Below are 19,818 nucleotides of genomic sequence, written 5' to 3' on the forward strand. Positions count from 1 at the left end.
GAAAAACAACACCCTTATTGAATGCTAATCAAGTATTCATTGGCTAATATACCGAAATTCTTTTAAATTGATTAGAAGCAAAAACAGTAAGGCTTTGTATTTTGAACTAATTCACCAATCACAAAATGACTCATACTTAGCGAACGAGAAATGTTTTTGTGTTATTTTTTTTCTCCGGAAATCATTATGATGTTTACATTCCGTACTCGTCGTTGTTGACGCGATTAAACTAATGCACGCCTCGTGGCGTTGATGAGACGCAGACAGCCGCTGATAGACTGATCTATAGAACATTATTTTCACTAACATAGAGCAAACGTAAGACATTTTCATTGTAGTCGCTGACAATGAGACGGTTTAAATCCGCTCATCCACAACAACCAGTATGCACAACCATCATTAAAAAAAACACAGATCACCACCCGAGAACTGTATCGATTTGTTTTGAATAATGCAAATAAGCCGACACCAATCGCGGGATAAAACTGCGAAAAACAGTAATAGCGTTAGTTAACTAACTGAACGAATCAAAATAACGAAGAATCGTCTCAGACCTCGCCTCAGGCCCACGCCCAAATAGATGAACACATCGACATACATAAACTTAGTCGAAAACGGAGATAGATCAACTCACTAACATGTGTGTTTTCCATAAAACATAAAATTGATACAATATTAAAAACCAGTTTAGAAAGTTATAACGGATGTAAGAGCTTATCATCATATCCATGTTCCCCAAGACTAACACTACCTTTCTTAACTATAAATGAAAACATGTGCAATGGCACATATTATAAAACTATTTTCAGCAATTCAAATAATCATAAACACAACATACAAACTGTGATTTGTCAAATATAAGTGCCTTACTGGCCTATACCATTATTTTTAAAAACATAAATTCGGTATTCAAATGACTGACATAAAAGCTAGACGATAAGAAATGTTGCAAACAATACAATCAAACAAAAACACCTTATAGAGGAAAAATACTTTTTACGGCATCATTATGAAACAAAAAATTAACCCTCAAAATAAAGCGAATGCTACCAGTTATTTGTTTTTTCTACCACCCACTACCCAGGGTGACAATGGTTAACCTTTTGCAACTGACAGAAATGGCTGCTATATTAGGTAAAATCAATATTTTCATGTAAAGAAAAATCATGCTTACCTGAACCAACGTTTGACTCACAAAGCGTGTTGATTGCGCAATAGCATGTATGTTAAACGACGTGTATCTATGGCAATGCATATACTTCTGATATCAGTTTCTGTCTGTTACTCAATGTGTATCTATGGCAATGCATATACTTCTGATATCAGTCTCTGTCTGTTACTCAACGTGTAACTATGACAATACATATACTTCTGAAATCAGTCTCTGTCTGTTACCCAACGTGTGTTTATGGCAATACATATACTTCAGACATCAGTCTCTGTCTGTTACTCAACGTGTATCTATGGCAATACATATACTTCTGATATCAGTCTCTGTCTGTTACTCAAAGTGTATCTATGGCAATGCATATACTTCTGAAATCAGTCTCTGTCTGTTACTCAAAGTGTATCCATGGCAATACATACACTTCAGACATCAGTCTCTGTTACTCAACGTGTATCTATGGCAATACATATACTTCTGATACCAGTCTCTGTCTGTTACTCAAAGTGTATCTATGGCAATACATACACTTCTCATATAAGTCTCTGTTACTCAAAGTGTGTCTATGGCAATACATATACTTCTGAAATCAGTCTCTGTCTGTTACTCAAAGTGTATCTATGGCAATGCATATACTTTTGAAATCAATCTCTGTCTGTTACACAACGTGTATCTATGGCAATGCATATACTTCTGATATCAGTCTCTGTCTGTTACTCAACGTGTATCTATGGCAATGCATATACTTCTGATATCAGTCTCTGTCTGTTACTCAAAGTGTGTCTATGGCAATGCATATACTTCTGAAATCAGTCTCTGTTACACTCCGTGTGTCCAATGCAATGCATATACTTCGGAAATCAGTCTCTGTCTGTTACACTACGTGTGTCCAATGCAATGCATATACTTCTGAAATCAATCTCTGTTACACAACGTGTATCTATGGCAATGCATATACTTCTGATATCAGTCTCTGTCTGTTACACAAAGTGTGTCTATGGCAATGCATATACTTCTGATATCAGTCTTCGTCTGTTACTCAAAGTGTGTCTATGGCAATGCATATACTTCTGAAATCAGTCTATGTCTGTTACTCAACGTGTGTCTATTGCAATGCATATATTTCTGATATCAGTCTCCGTCTGTAACTGAAAGTGTGTCTATGGCAATGCATATACTTCTGAAATCAGTCTCTGTTTGTTACCCAACGTGTAACTATGACAATACATATACTTCTGATATCAGTCTCTGTATATTACTCAAAGTGTGTCTATGGCAATACATATACTTCTGAAATCAGTTTCTGTCTGTTACTCAAAGTGTATCTATGGCAATGCATATACTTCTGAAATCAGTCTCTGTCTGTTACTCAACGTGTATCTATGGCAATACATGTACTTCTGATATCAGTCTCTGTCTGTTACTCAACGTGTGTCTATGGCAATGTATATACTTCTGATATCAGTCTTTGTCTGTTACTCAACGTGTATCTATGGCAATGCATATACATCTAATATCAGTCTCTGTCTGTTACACGACGTGTGTCTATGGCAAAGCATATACTTCTGATATCAGTCTCTGTCTGTTACACTACGTGTGTCTATGGCAATGCATATACTTCTGATATCAGTCTCTGTCTGTTACTCAACGTGTATCTATGGCAATGCATATACTTCTGATATCAGTCTCTGTCTGTTACTCAAAGTGTGTCTATGGCAATGCATATACTTCTGATATCAGTCTCCGTCTGTTACTGAACGTGTGTCTATGGCAATGCATATACTTCTGAAATCAGTCTTTGTCTGTTACTGAACGTGTGTCTATGGCAATGCATATACTTTTGATATCAGTCCCTGTCTGTTACTCAACGTGTGTCCAGGGCAATACATGTACTTCTGAAATCAGTCTCTGTATGTCACTCAACGTGTGTCTATGGCAATACATATACATCTGATATCAGTCTCTGTCTGTTACTCAACCTGTGTCTATGGCAATGCATATACTTCTGATATCAGTCTTTGTTTGTTACTCAACGTGTATCTACGACAATGCATATACTTCTGATATCAGTCTTTGTTTGTTACTCAACGTGTGTCTATGGCAATGCATATACTTCTAATATCAGTCTTTGTCTGTTACTCAACGTGTATCTGTGGCAATACATATACATCTAATATCAGTCTCTGTCTGTTACACGACGTGTGTCTATGGCAATGCATATACTTCTGATATCAGTCTCTGTCTGTTACACTACGTGTGTCTATGGCAATGCATATACTTCTGAAATCAGTCTCTGTATGTCACTCAACGTGTGTCTATGGCAATACATATACATCTGATATCAGTCTCTGTCTCTTACTCAACCTGTGTCTATGGCAATGCATATACTTCTGATATCAGTCTTTGTTTGTTACTCAACGTGTATCTACGACAATGCATATACTTCTGATATCAGTCTTTGTTTGTTACTCAACGTGTATCTATGACAATACATATACATCTGATATCAATGTCTGTCTGTTACTCATCGTGTGTCTACGGCAATACATATTGTAATGGAATTTATTCGGGGCTCCACTACAAAAAGAACGTTACCCGGCGTAGTAATTTAGGGGCAATAAACGACGACACTTTCTACCGTGTCGCACGGTGTTTTAGCGGACACACAGAACGCACTTTTTTCTCAGGGGGATCCTGGTACCGCCTCGGTTCAACCACTTCATGATGTTATCTAAATAAAACAATTCACACACGGAATGTTATAGTTATATTCTCCATGAACCATCACATCAACGCCATGCTGCTCGAACAGAATTACAGAGTGTGTACATGTCAATCAAAAATGGTCATGTGATATTATATACTCAACCCGATAGGCTAATATCTGTAATAGGCGTACATCTAATACATATATGGAGTGGAATATTCCACCACTACCTGGCGACCCGAAAGGTCTACCTAGGTTAACAAATATCGTAGTTTAATAATGTAATAAAGCACAGATTTCCATTACACTCCTCCTCCCCAGACCAAACTACATCCTGTGTTTGAGTCGTCATCTCAACAGTAGTTACAACAAGTCTAGATTCACATAGGTTACCTACAATAAACATTGTCAATCCTACCTGTATATACCTGTAAAAGAAATAGTTAACAATAAATCACAAACACATAACTCTAAATAGATTTGCATGCATGCAGGCTGCTGGTCTATATAACATCAATATTTTCACACACAAAGAGTTCATGCATCTAAAACAAAAGTAGTTTTCTACAGATCAGTGTTCACATAAAATGTCCAAATACATTCTCAAACTTGATGAACATCTTCATCATCCAGGTTTACACGTCTAATCCTTCCGAACCCATAATAATGTGTTGGTTTCCGATCTCGTCTTGGGTACTTAGACTGTCTGTCACTCTGGTTGTTCTTCTCACAATTATTATCTTCACAAGGCACAGTCATGGTCTCAGTTTCAGTGTTCGCTGGCTCTTCTGGCCCTCCAGGTGGGTCTAAAGGTGGAGTTTCAGCTTCTTGCTCTGTGCTACCAGTCACATCCAGTTGGTGATCACAGGTAGCGTCTGTGTTCACATTGGGCTTCAATAAAGTTGTTGAACAATCTTCCACTGGTGCATTCGGCAACATGACAGGACTTAATGATTGGTCAGCAGAAATCTGGTCCGTCACCTTCGTAGTTTGGAGTTCTTCTGGGTGACCATCTTGTATTCTCTGTTCCACAGTCTAGCCAAGGGGTGATTGGTTTTCCTTGGTATCTTTTCAGTTTCTCATAATGAACTACTTTAAACTTGCTGCGGAGACTATGCTGGATGCGGTAAACCACATCAGATATTCTACTGACAACCATATATGGACCTTCAAAGTTCATTTGTAATTTGGGGCTGAGACCTTTCCTCCTCCGTTCTTCCTTTAGCCACACAAACTCTCCGACTAGATACCCTTTCTTATCGAGGTAACGGTCATAATGTCTCTTTTGATGACGAGCACTTGCACCTAATCGTTCTCGTGTCAATGCATGTGCACTCTGCATTTTGGCCTTTCGATCCAAAACATAGTCAGATTTACCACTGTCACACTCATCGTTGTTGACTTCAAACATTAAATCTACCGGTAATGTTACTTCTCGTCCCAACATCAAAAAGTTTCCCCTGTAGATGCATGTACGGATGAGCGATAGGCCATGGACACATATGGCAAGTACTGATCCCAATCACGCTGGTGGGCCAATGGGTCTAGATAAGACTTAATTACTCCCACTACGACCTTCATATGCCTTTCTACCATTCCATCACTTTGAGGGTGTCGTGGAGTGGTGTAAGTTTTGGAAATTTCCAACAATGAACACACTTCCCGGAAGGTAGATGAGATAAAATCTCGTCCTCTGTCTGAATGAATTTCACCTGGCACACCAAAACGACTGAAGACAACACTAACCAAAGCTTTGGCAACTGTTGTTGCTTTCTCATCTTTCAAGGGTATACATTCTAGCCACTTAGTAAAATAGTCAGCAAAGACCAAGACCTTTTTGTTTCCCTCAGAACTTTCAGTAAAAGGCCCCAATATGTCAATTGCCACTCGCTCCATTGGATTTCCTACCAAGTATGTTTGTAGTGGTGCCTTTCGTGCAGATTGACGTTGAGCACAAACATTGCAAGACCTCACATATGCCCGCACATCTGAAGCCATGCCATACCAGAAATATCTCATTTTCAGTCTAGAAAGGGATTTTTCCATTCCTAAGTGACCTCCAGATTTAGCAGTATGTAATTCTTGCAGTACACGTTCTCGACAATCAAATGGAAGAAACATTTGCCACCTCACCCTGAGACCATCAGGTGTTTCAAACAGCCGATACAAAACTCCATTATTTACTCGCAGATGATCATACGCAGCCCAGCACATCTTAACCTCATGTGAGAACAATGAAATGTCCTTCCAAGCAGGTCTCTCTGCACCGGTTTCCACAGCAGAAATCAAAATTTTCATACCATCCACCTGAAGTTGTTTTACACGAAATTCCATGTTGGTCCATAGTGGTTTTGCTACCAGTATCCCAACATCATGCTGCTCGCATTTCTGACCAATATCAAGGTCTTTATTACTATCAGAAGGGGAATCCATGCTCTTGGCCACCAAAGGCTTCCCTGCAGTCCCCATCCTCACAGATAGAGATTGAACAGCATCACCAACTTCTACATCTTTGTTATGCTCTGTACCTGCTACAGGTACATACTGTGGAGCTTTAGGATCTAACGCAAAAGTTCTCACATTTGTTTCCTCTAACTTTTGCTGACATTCAGAAATATAGCTACTGGGGTGAATCTGTCCATATTGTTTGCACTAATATGATGGCAGGCGACTGAGGGCATCTGCATTAGAATGTTTCACACCTGGTCTATGAATGATTTTAAAATCAAATTGTTGTAACATTTCTAGCCAACGGGCTAGTTGTCCTTCAGGATTACGGAAACGCATCAACCAAATTAGAGATGCATGGTCTGTACGCAATATGAAATGCCTCCCAGACAAATAATGACGGTAGTACTTTACATAGTTAACTACAGCTAACTCCCTCCTAGTTACACAGTACCGACGTTCAGCAGCAGACAGGACACGACCAGCATAACCAATTGGAATTTCTTTGTTGTCCTGGACTTGAGAGAGGACAGCACCTATGCCAGTATTGCTGGCATCAGTGTCCAGGACAAAAGTACCATGTTGAGAAGGAAAACCTAGAATTGGGGCTGTAGTCAAATCTTTCTTTAGACTATCAAATGCACTCTGGCATCTTTTGTTCCAGTTAAAAACAACATTCTTCTTTGTCAGATCATGTAATGGGCGAGACAACTCTGCAAAGCCTCCAACAAAACGCCGATAATAAGACGCTAAACCTATGAATGCACGTACCTCGGATACAGATTGAGGAGTGGGCCAATTTTGCAGAACCTCTACATTACTAGGATCGGTTTCAACCCCCTTTGCTGAAATCCAGTGACCAAGAAATTCTACAACCTTACCAAACAGAATGCATTTGTTAGGCTTGAGCTTCAACCCTGTTTGCCTTAATCAAGTAAAAACCGTCTCCAGCCGAAGCAATTCATCACCAAAGGTCCTAGCAAAGACTATTATGTCATCTAGATATAAGAGTAGTATCTTCCATGACAGACCACTGAAGCAACGTTCCATTATTCGTTTGAATGTGCTTGGAGCATTAGCAAGACCAAAAGGACAAACATTCCACTGATACAATCCTGTTTTAGTACAAAATGCAGTGTAAGGCTTGGACTTCGGTTCCACCTCTACTTGCCAATAACCTGATTGCAAATCCAGCGTGGAAAACCACTGTGAATCATGAAGAGACTCTAGAATGTCATCAATTCGTAGGAGGGGAAAACTGTCTCTGACTGCTACAGCATTCAATCTTCTGTAGTCAACGCACAGTCGTTGAGATCCATCTTGTTTTTACCAACATCACAGGAGAAGACCATGGACTGACAGAGTCCTCTATTAAACCTCTTTTCAACAAATCGATTGTTTGCCTGTCTATCTCCTCTTGCTTCCATCTAGGTGTACGATAAGGCACCTGTCTCACAGGATTTCCCTGTACTATGATTTTATGTTTTATTAAATCTGTCCTACCAAGGTCTCTATCATCACAACTGAATATGTCACCGGATTTTCTCAACAATTCAGCAAACTCATGTTTCTGCTGAAGGTTCAGTTCTGTGCTACCCTTATTAAACAACTCAAGAAGATGACTAGGAACTATTGACTCATAAGATTCCGAAATATTGTTAACAGAGGGTTCACAACTAGCAGTGTTTATCTCTTCACAATCACCACTATTATTAACATTGCCCTCAGGCAGATCAAACTGTTCAACTTCTCCTGTCCCAACTCGCAAAACTGTACCTGCCTTTAAGAACTGATCAGTCTCATTCACATTGAGCACACGGACAGGTATTCTGGTACTCCAGGGATTCACAATAGCGTTACACACACCAATTCCATTTTCAAAAAATTTAGTTGAAACCGTAGGACCCAACAGTGCAGTGCACTCTGTGTCACATTTCATACAAGCAGTGACTCTATCTGTAGCTTTCCCACCATTAGTTTTATAACATGGTTTCAAGTAGTACCCAACCTCACCAACCCTTGGTGGTTTAACCTTTCTACCAATCACCAAAGATTCGCTCAATGCAGGGATATATGTGTCTTTGGTGACACTTATCCTCGAGACATAAGGTTTAAATTCAACATTATTATCAAATTTATCAGAACATGTAATAATTTGTCCATCCATCTCCAACACTCCATTAAAAGCATCAATTTTACAATTCAATGGCCCAATAGAAGAAAGACCCAAGACACCAATGTCCCAAGGTTCCAACTCTACTATATACACTGGTACCAATACATGCTTTCCATTTAAAGCAATGTCTAAATGGCACATTCCAAGTATTTCCTGTTTACTGTCCCCAACAAGAATAACTGACTCGTGAATGACCTTCAACTGAGGTCTATCTTTTTCTGGAATTTTGAGGAACCAATGTTCTGCAAGAAAGGTATCTGTGGCACCTGTGTCAACTTGTATATGACCTTTGACACCCTGAATTGTTACTTCAGTGAATAGTTTAGTTTTACCACACCAAGTAGTTCCACCATGTTTTAAATCATTCTTTGTAGCTTCATTTTTAACACCTTGGGCCAACCTGACATTACTCTTATTACCTATTTGGACTGGGGGGTTGACCCGTACATCCAGTCCGCTGGTGTTTAAACTTTGCTCTTTTACTTCTAATGCAGGACATTCATAACGTGTGTGTCCAGGTTGGTGACAATTCCAACACTCCAAGTTTTTGACTTTACCCTTGGAATATCTTTGACCTTTCCCCTGACCTTGATCTCGAGTCGAAGTTGAATTTTTCAGAGTAGTAATTTCACCCTGTATTTTATCAACACTCTGCAGCAACTGTTTCACAACACCAGTCAACTCATTTACTTTGTCAGAGGAGTCCTCTCTATCACCAACAACTCGTACAACAGGTCGTTTTCTGGGACCAGTTAGTGTCAAATAATTCTCCCCCAATATGCTCTCACGCACTACTTCATCAAACGTACACCCTGGTTTACGTGCAGTTTCATTAACTTTTCTATGAACTTCTGGAATATCTATTGCATTGAAGTAGGCATCGATACATAACTGCTCAAACATGTCACCCTTGGTATCGGGATAACCAACAGAAACTAGTTCTCTGATTTCTTGTACCAAACCTTGTAAAGAATCACCATCTTTTCTCACACACTGTTTTAGTCGCAACCTACAGATATCCCTCCTACCTATGGAACCAAACCGATCAGCAAGTTTTTGGCAAAGTTGGGAATATGTCAGACTTTCAATATCCAGAGAATTCAACAGTTGCAGTGCAGGGCCAGTCAACAATGCCAACAAATACTCTTTGCGTTCCATTTCATCAAGTTTGTGCATATCACAGTAAATCTTGAAATGAATTCGATATATATCCCATGATACATTTTCTGAATATCGTTCAGGGGTCAGCTTATAACAATATGAAGTGTGCCTAAATTTATTGTCAACCCAGGTACTCGTAACATGCTCCGTTTGACTGGGACTGTTAACCATAGGATGACTGGATTTAGTTCCCATAGCAACAGGCGGTTTCTGTTCAGGGTACATCGGGACACCAACATTAGTCGCATGCACAGAAACATCACTAGTATTTTCCTTCACTTTATTACAAGTCGATTCTGGGGAAAAGTTCACAGACTTGTCAAATTCACGTTTAAAAACAGCATTATGCATGATCGGGGTTTGTGGTGAAAATAACACGTCACTATGCTTTTCCTGCCTTGTCTCTACGGGTTGATTTTCTCTGTCTGCTACCTTCAATACGGACTCAGACAAATAGAAAGATTTCCACGCCTTCCTTAATTCATTATTTTCCTTTTCAAGGCGTTCTTGTTCATCGGCTAAAGCTTGTTTCCAGCTTTTCATTTTATCACTTTCTTGTACTTTATCGCTTCCCGCCAAAGGGGTACTGCTCACTTGTTTCTGTGACGATGCAGAAAACCCAGTCAACATTAAATACAATCTCGATATCAGAACCCTCCATACTACATCGATCGGACCAATCACCTCACGGTTATGAAAGAAGGAATGAAGAAAAAGAAGTATTGTATTTTTTAGACAAGAAGGAGGTGTGACGCGTGACCGTACCGACTCGATAGAATTTCCCTAGCTAATAAACAACGTGATAGCAGACCCTGTAGTTCAAATACCCAGAACATTGAAAAAAAAGAAGACAATTTGTTTTTCTCTCTGTCGGAAACCACATCGAGTGTGCAAAAATCACCGACGTTCAATCGCCAAATTACAACGTTCGTATCCACTGGCAAGCTGATGAGTCAACACAAATATGGCCGACCAACATGTACTGAAATGGTAACGTGGTACTTACAAGCGGCCAAATTAAATACCCAAACACAAAATCTGCTTTGGGCTGAGAATCGGAAAACTTGACAACTCAACAGTCATCCCACCGCTGCCACCAAATGTAATGGAATTTATTCGGGCCCCACTACAAAAAGACCGTTACCCGGCCTAGTAATTTAGGGGCGATAAATGACGACACTTTCTACCGTGTCGCACGGTGTTTAAGCGGAGACACAGCACGCACTTTCTTCTCAGGGGGATCCTGGTACCGCCTCGGTTCAACCACTTCACGATGTTATCTAAATAAAACAATTCACACACGGATTGTGGATGAAAACAAAGTAGTTATATTCTCCATGAACATCACATCAACGCCATGCTGCTCGAACAGAATTACAGAGTGTGTACATGTCAATCAAAAATAGTCATGTGATATTATATACTCAACCCGATAGGCTAATATCTGTAATAGGCGTACATCTAATACATATATGGAGTGGAATATTCCACCACTACCTGGCGACCTGAAAGGTCTACCTAGGTTAACAAATATCGTAGTTTAATAATGTAATAAAGCACAGGTTTCCATTACAATATACTTCTGATATCAATCTCTGTTACTCAACGTGTGTCTATGGCAATGCATATACTTCTGATATCAGTCTTTGTCTGTTACTCAACGTGTATCTATGGCAATACATATACATCTGATATCAGTCTCTGTCTGTTACACGACGTGTGTCTATGGCAATGCATATACTTCTGATATCAGTCTCTGTCTGTTACACTACGTGTGTCTATGGCAATGCATATACTACTGATATCAGTCTCTGTCTGTTACACGACGTGTGTCTATGACAATGCATATACTTCTGATATCAGTCTTTGTCTGTTACTCAACGTGTATCTATGGCAATACATATACTTCTGATATCAATCTCTGTCTGTTACTCATCGTGTATCTATGGCAATACATATACCTCTGATATCAGTCTCTGTCTGTTACACGACGTGTATCTATGGCAATACATATGCCTCTGATATCAATCTCTGTCTGTTACTCATCGTGTATCTATGGCAATACATATACCTCTGATATCAATCTTTGTCTGTTACTCATCGTGTATCTATGGCAATGCATATACTTCTGATATCAGTCTTTGTCTGTTACTCAACGTGTATCTATGGCAATACATATACTTCTGATATCAATCTCTGTCTGTTACTCATCGTGTATCTATGGCAATACATATACCTCTGATATCAATCTCTGTCTGTTACTCATCGTGTATCTATGGCAATACATATACCTCTGATATCAACCTCTGTCTGTTACTCATCGTGTATCTATGGCAATACATATGCCTCTGATATCAATCTCTGTCTGTTACTCATCGTGTATCTATGGCAATACATATACCTCTGATATCAATCTCTGTCTGTTACTCATCGTGTATCTATGGCAATACATATACCTCTGATATCAATCTCTGTCTGTTACTCATCGTGTATCTATGGCAATACATATACCTCTGATATCAATCTCTGTCTGTTACTCATCGTGTATCTATGGCAATACATATACCTCTGATATCAATCTCTGTCTGGTACTCATCGTGTATCTATGGCAATACATATACATCTGATATCAGTCTCTGTCTGTTACACGACGTGTGTCTATGGCAATGCATATACTTCTGATATCAGTCTCTGTCTGTTACACTACGTGTGTCTATGGCAATGCATATACTTCTGATATCAGTCTATGTCTGTTACACTACGTGTGTCTATGGCAATGCATATACTTCTGATATCAGTCTCTGTCTGTTACACTACGTGTATCTATGGCAATACATATACTTCTGATATCTGTCTCTGTCTGTTACACTACGTGTGTCTATGGCAATGCATATACTTCTGATATCAGTCTCTGTCTGTTACTCAACGTGTATCTATGGCAATACATATACTTCTGATATCAGTCTCTGTCTGTTACACAACGTGTATCTATGGCAATACATATACTTCTGATATCAGTCTCTGTCTGTTACACTACGTGTGTCTATGGCAATGCATATACTTCTGATATCAGTCTCTGTCTGTTACTCAACGTGTATCTATGGCAATACATATACTTCTGACATCAGTCTCTGTCTGTTACTCAACGTGTATCTATGGCAATACATATACTTCTGATATCAGTCTCTGTCTGTTACACTACGTGTGTCTATGGCAATGCATATACTTCTGATATCAATCTCTGTTACTCAACGTGTATCTATGGCAATGCATATACTTCTGAAATCAGTCTCTGTCTGTTACACGACGTGTGTCTATGGCAATGCATATACTTCTGATATCAATCTCTGTTACTCAACGTGTATCTATGGCAATGCATATACTTCTGAAATCAGTCTCTGTCTGTTACTCAACGTGTATCTATGGCAATACATATACTTTTGATATCAGTCTCTGTCTGTTACTCAAACTAAATTTAAAATAAATTTGCAATACTTGCGATATGTTCATCAACATTTACTTTGTAAAAACCCAAAACTTCACTACCGTACATAAATATTGGTAAAATTTTAAAGTCAAAAATCTTTAAATAAATTTGTACAATATCATTGTATTTAGATAATTTCTTGTTATTGTTTTACTCGCATGTTCGCAAATCATGTTTTGGGACCAGTGACCATTAATGGAAAAAGTATTAACTAGATAACAAAAATGAGGCACAACCGGAAGTTGTACTCTGTTGCAGTGCCACTCTTCATAATGCCTTTTTTGCCAGCATTTCTAAAAACTACAATTTTTGTTTTACTAATATTAACTTTCCATTCAGCTGAATACTCCGATAAACCGTTCAGCAGTCTTTGTAAACCAACTGCAATATTAAATCGTCAGAAAATTTTAAGTAAAACAATTAAAGTAAACCAACATATACCCCTGAAAATCGATGCTCAGAAAGTCACCAAGGTGGATTATAAAAAAAAAGCAAACAAAAGAGGTGATAAGATAAAACCTTGTTGAACCTCACATGGACATTTAAACGTTTCCGTTACCCCCTTTGGGCTTCGCACACGAGACTTTATATTATAGACTGTAAAAAAGCGACTATGAAGACCATTTTAAGCACTTTAAAGATTGTCATATAATGATTAATATGGTCGAACACTTTTTCAAAATCGACAAACACACAATAAAGTCTACTCTTAAGAATAAAATATCTATTTATGATGGTGTCTAATATAAGCATAATATCTTGCGTGTCATACGAATTGATTTTCATTAAGTTTTTTTCAACCCATTTGTTCTATCTCGTATATATATATATATATATAATAGAAGCATATCCAGTCTTGTTTTGAAAAAAAACGTCACTAAAATAAACATGTTTTATATTACAAGTGTGGTTGAAAGTTATTACAGTTGTGAACTATATTACATTTCATTACATTTGTGGAAAAGAGTTATTACATTTGTGGATGATATTACATTTTATTACATTTGTGGAGAAGGGTTATTACATTTGTGTGTGATATTACATTTTATTACATTTGTAGTGAAGGGTTTTTACATTTGTGAATGATATTACATTTTATTACATTTGTAGTGAAGGGTTATTACATTTGTGGATGATATTACATTTTATTACATTTGTAGTAAAGGGTTATTACATTTGTGTGTGATATTACATTTTATTACATTTGTAGTAAAGGGTTATTACATTTGTGGATGATATTACATTTTATTACATTTGTAGTGAAGAGTTATTACATTTGCAGTGAAGGGTTATTACATTTGTGGATGATATTACATTTTATTACATTTGTAGTGAAGGGTTATTACATTTGTGGATGATATTACATTTTATTACATTTGTGGTTGAATCTATTATTAGACAAATAAATGTACAAATGGAAGGCAGTACGAGAAAGCAAACCACAATTACGGATGAAAGTTATCCTCACTAAATACTTCCACCCTGTTTTGTGTGACAAAACAGTTTGATCATTTACATTAGCTTTTTATACATTTTTGAAATTCAAGACCAGGTGAATCATAGTTCATTATTTTATTGAATTTGTTCTTAGGTATCAATCTTTACTGAAAATGTCACGAGAATCTATGTGTAACTTGTTGAGTTTCTGCTTGATGAAAGACAAGCAGACGTACGCCCCCAAGATATAACCTCTTCGGCGGAGATAATTACCATAAAAGTATCATTATTGTCCATCTTTCCAAAACAAAAACGCATGAGTAGTATGCAAATTAGCAAATAAACACAAAAAATGAGATTTTAATCAACACAAGCGATAATTATGTACCAAACAGCAAACTATTTGTACAAATGGTTGAAATAAACATGCTAAAGATATAGTCTAGTTGTTTGGTAAAAAAACTTGACTGATCGAACAGATAATAACAAAAAAGCATCAATTGCATTTATCAAAACAAAAAAATAAAATATTATTACATTTATGGTTTTTATTACACTTTATTACATTCATGGTTGGTATTACATTTATGGTTAAGAAGTTATCACATTAATGGTTGGTAGGAAATTTGTGGTAAAGAAATTATTACATTTATGGTGAAGAAATTATTACATTTATGGTTTGTATTACACTTTATTACATTTATGGTTGGTATTACATTTGTGGTAAAGAAATTATTACATTTATGGTTTGTATTACACTTTATTACATTTATGGTTGGTATTACATTTGTGGTAAAGAAATTATTACATTTATGGTTTGTATTACATTTGTGGTGAAGACATTATTACATTTATGGTTTGTATTACACTTTATTACATTTATGGTTGGTATTACATTTGTGGTGAAGAAATTATTACATTTATGGTTTGTATTACATTTGTGGTGAAGAAATTATTACATTTATGGTTGGTATTACACTTTATTACATTTATGGTTTGCATTATATTTGTGGTAAAGAAATTATTATATTTATGGTTTGTATTACATTTGTGGTAAAGAAATTATTACATTTATGGTTGGTATTACACTTTATTACATTTATGGTTTGCATTATATTTGTGGTAAAGAAATTATTACATTTATGATTGGTATTACATTTGTGGTGAAAAAATTATTACATTTATGGTTTGTATTACATTTGTGGTGAAGAAATTATTACATTTATGGTTTGTATTACATTTGTGGTAAAGAAACTATTACATTTATGGTTGGTATTACACTTTATTACATTCATGGTTGGTATTACATTTGTGGAAAAGAAATGATTACATTTATGGTTGGTATTACACTTTATTACATTCATGGTTTGTATTACATTTGTGGTGAAGAAATTATTACATTTATGGTTTGTATTACATTTGTGGTAAAGAAATTATTACATTTATGGTTTGTATTACATTTGTGGTAAAGAAATTATTACATTTATGGTTGGTATTACATTTGTGGTAAAGAAGTTATTACATTTATGGTTTGTATTACATTTGTGGTAAAGAAATTATTACATTTATGGTTTGTATTACATTTGTGGTAAAGAAATTATTACATTTATGGTTTGTATTACACTTTATTACATTCATGGTTGGTATTACATTTGTGGTAAAGAAATTATTACATTTATGGTTTGTATTACACTTGTGGTAAAGAAGTTATTACATTTATGGTTTGTATTACATTTGTGGTAAAGAATTATTACATTTATTGTTTGTATTACATTTATGGTAAAGAATTATTACATTTATTGTTTGTATTACATTTGTAATACCATACGTTTCAATAAATTCTCACTGAATGGCGTACACATGTTGTTGTCTCAATCCTTCTCAGAAAACCACATAAAATAAAAACAGAACAGAACACAACCACCTAAACGCAACGTACTGTATTCTGTCGTACTTGTTTTGAATCACATTTTGAAGGATTTTTTGTTGGAAACAGAAAAATAGTCAAACATTAGTAAATATTCGATATGAGCATATATTCGATACATGCCCAACGTTCTAGACCCGACATATAGAACAATTACAGGCACACACGGATGATAGCTCTATTATTTTCACAGCGATTTTGACACCAGCTAGTATTTCCATCTGCGTTTTGTTTGAAAAAAGTACATCAGGTAAATTGGGGTCAACCAATTCTCAAGTTACGGCCTTCGAGACGGGGTCTCGCTAATGCGCATTAAAAACGGGTTTAATGCATCGTATAAAACAAAAAAGTATTATGTATAATTGGTTTACTTGATACCAATTTCCAGATCCGGGTGTTCACGACAGAGAAACTTAAATGTAAAATGTATCACATTGAGTCTCGTTATGACATACAGAGTTACTGAAGCTACTGAAAAGTCGGCAATGTTGCGAGTAATTTTATGCTCAGTATACGACATACAGAAGTAAGCTAAATTGCCATTCACATGTTATATAAGGCTTATCGTAGTGTGATACTTCATGAATTTCTCACCTACTCGTCCACTTATGCGCTTTTATGGCGTTTTTAAAATCGTGTTTGAAATATGCGTACACGATAGGGTTAAGACAGCTGTTCGTGGCACTCGTGAAAACGCTGATGTAGTAAGCGATCTGCAAGCAAAGGCTAGGATTGGTGATATGCTTTCTATAAAGTAACAATATCCGTACGACCCAAAACGGCAACCAACAGACGAGGAAGAGAACAACAGCGGCGATAACCATCGCACTGACCCTGCCAACGTGAAACTGGCGTCGACGGCGTTGGGGCCTGTTAATCAAGTGAAAGATTATACCGCAGTAGCAGATCAAGATGATACATACAGGTAAAACAAAACCCACAACAAACATGTACAACGTGACGTACTTCCCTGTATTAGCGTTACATATAACGCTACAGACAGTCACACCTCTGAAGGTCTCCGTACGTGAATACAGCCAGAGAGGCATGGAAATAATTGCGGCTAACAGCCAGATTATAAAACAAGCTGTTCTGGTTTTCTGAAAACTTCGGCCTTTTTTAGACCACGTTAGATTAACCACAGCTGAATATCGGTTGATCGCCATAGCAGTCAGTGTAAAAATGCCGGTGAACGTATTTACACCGTCGATTCCCATCACTATCTTACACATAATACTTCCAAATATCCATCGTTTTGTCGTGTTGAAGTAAGCTATAAAGGGCAACCAGAGAAGAAAAAGAAAATCCGCACACGCTAGGTTTAGCATGTATAAATTTGGCACCGACGTCATCTTCGGGCAACGAAGTAAAATGTAAACCACAATCCCGTTGCCGACAAGACCGGTAACACAGATGATAGAGAAAATAGTGGGAATCAGATAGTGAAACATCCACGGCGGAAGCGAACTTTGAAGTGTTTGTCGGTCCAGTCCTGTGACATTTTCAGCGAAACTAGCGTTGATAGGATTCATTATCCGTAGAATATTGCTGCATAGTCACGTCAGCGAGTTAGGTCGTATAATGCACTCACGCTTCTTACCTATTGCATTGAGTATGGGTTTATGTCTAACTGTACACAAAAAAAGTATTCAACTCGAATTCACAACATCGCCACCACCGGCAAATGATGACACGTGATTTGACTCTTCGAGGCTATACGTATATATAAGTACATGACATAACGAGATCCAGTCAACTCCAGGTCGGTTATTCCAACTGACGTAGACGCTAACATTCACATTTGGGAACATTGATTTATTTAATTTATTTCGCCAAAATTGCCCTGTCATTTAACGCACAGACAATGGTTGATCGGCATCACGTGCTCTTCAGTTCAAATTTATAGCAAAGCATGGGATCAATTGAAAGTTTCGTCGCATGCTTTCTGTCTATGAGCGTAATCGACTCTTGATTCGCTAATCATCTTCTCAAACATCTCACGTATATTGTATTTTTCGACATTTCCGGGCATTATAATTAAAATTAAAGCGAGAGGGTTGTCACCTGCGCATTCGCGGGGATTGAGTCCCAGGCGACGTTAACAACACACGTTGAAACCGCAAAGGCTCATGGGTAGACGCTTGTTTATAAACAATGACACGCTATGACCATCTGACACATGCGCAAGTGACGACTCCCCCGCTTTAAGGGCAATGCACAGTCCAACATCACGCAATAACAGGACTCGGACGGGGATGATCCCTTAAATAATGTGTTCGACTTCGTCTCATCAATTATTGAGCACATTGCTGTCTAAGCTTTGTTATCAAACACTAATAATAGGCAGCGAATCGTCCTTTATTCTCGGAACATTGTGTTATATTGACAAGACTGGCTAAAAATAGAAAAGATGACGGTTCAATAATTGTCAATGCATTTACATGTAATTTGATCATCTATTTTTATCAACTACTGAAACGAGCACTCATTCTACAATTTTAATGAACAAATGCATTTTTTTATTCTCAGTGTACCAATTTTGTTCCGACTTCCTCTCCGGTCCCGTCTCCATCGTGCGACATAGTGCTCTTACTCAATGAGTTGAACAAAAAAAATGTTTTCAATGAGCAGCCTTTTAACCGGCTCCAGCTATGTATCTGTATTTGTTTACCAGTACAAAAACTGTTCACCCAAGACGAGGTATTGATTTACCATACAAGTACTTTCTATTAATCAAATGCGAATTGTTTTTCCTTCGCTAGATTGACTTATTGATCGTTGCCTCATTAATTGCCTTCTGTTGAAAATAATATGTTTTTTTTTATACATGTCGATTTTCAATTTTACGTCACGATAACTTAAAAGTTGTTATTGTGATCATAGATTTGCCGCCGAATCAAGACCCAATCTGAATATTTCTTTCATATGGCCAGAGTAACAACACATCACACACACAGTTATCTCATTGTCTTGAGCGGACTCATGTTCGCTCATCCTTGTGTCAAGTTTCGCTGAAGAGTTCTCTGACAAAGACGGTGTTCGACATGCCCGCATAGATTGTTAAATACGTTGGGGGGGGGGCATCTGTTCACGCGCGGGAATTGAGGCCCAAAGCTTGGCTGGTTCCCGCCTCAAGTGTCATGGCGTACCAAGCCACAAGAGGCCGGTAACTAGTAACGAATCCGGCATTCCGATTGGTCCATCACTTTCCCTTGGTTACCTGACGTCAGCGCTTACGCTCGTGGCTCTAGAGCAGGGGTTTCCTTTTACTTTCGAAAGTTGGGCGAATAAAAAACTGTTTCTTTTGTTA

The 19,818-nt window shown here is 37.5% G+C and overlaps 2 protein-coding genes across 2 annotated transcripts; both read right to left on the reverse strand.

Moving 5' to 3' along the window:
- Nucleotides 1-4,830: 4,830 nt before the first annotated feature.
- Nucleotides 4,831-5,319, reverse strand: LOC146731638 (uncharacterized). Its single transcript, XM_085492970.1, has one exon. It carries the CDS (start codon nt 5,317-5,319, stop codon nt 4,831-4,833), a length of 489 nt encoding a protein of 162 aa, XP_085349096.1.
- Nucleotides 5,320-17,098: 11,779 nt separating this feature from the next.
- On the reverse strand, nt 17,099-18,040 carry LOC100373958 (somatostatin receptor type 3-like). The gene has a single exon (XM_085492971.1). It carries the CDS (start codon nt 18,038-18,040, stop codon nt 17,099-17,101), a length of 942 nt encoding a protein of 313 aa, XP_085349097.1.
- Nucleotides 18,041-19,818: the final 1,778 nt, after the last annotated feature.

The sequence above is a fragment of the Saccoglossus kowalevskii genome, chromosome 18 (genome assembly GCF_978046115.1).
Source record: "Saccoglossus kowalevskii chromosome 18, keSacKowa6.1, whole genome shotgun sequence".
Taxonomy (NCBI): domain Eukaryota; kingdom Metazoa; phylum Hemichordata; class Enteropneusta; family Harrimaniidae; genus Saccoglossus; species Saccoglossus kowalevskii.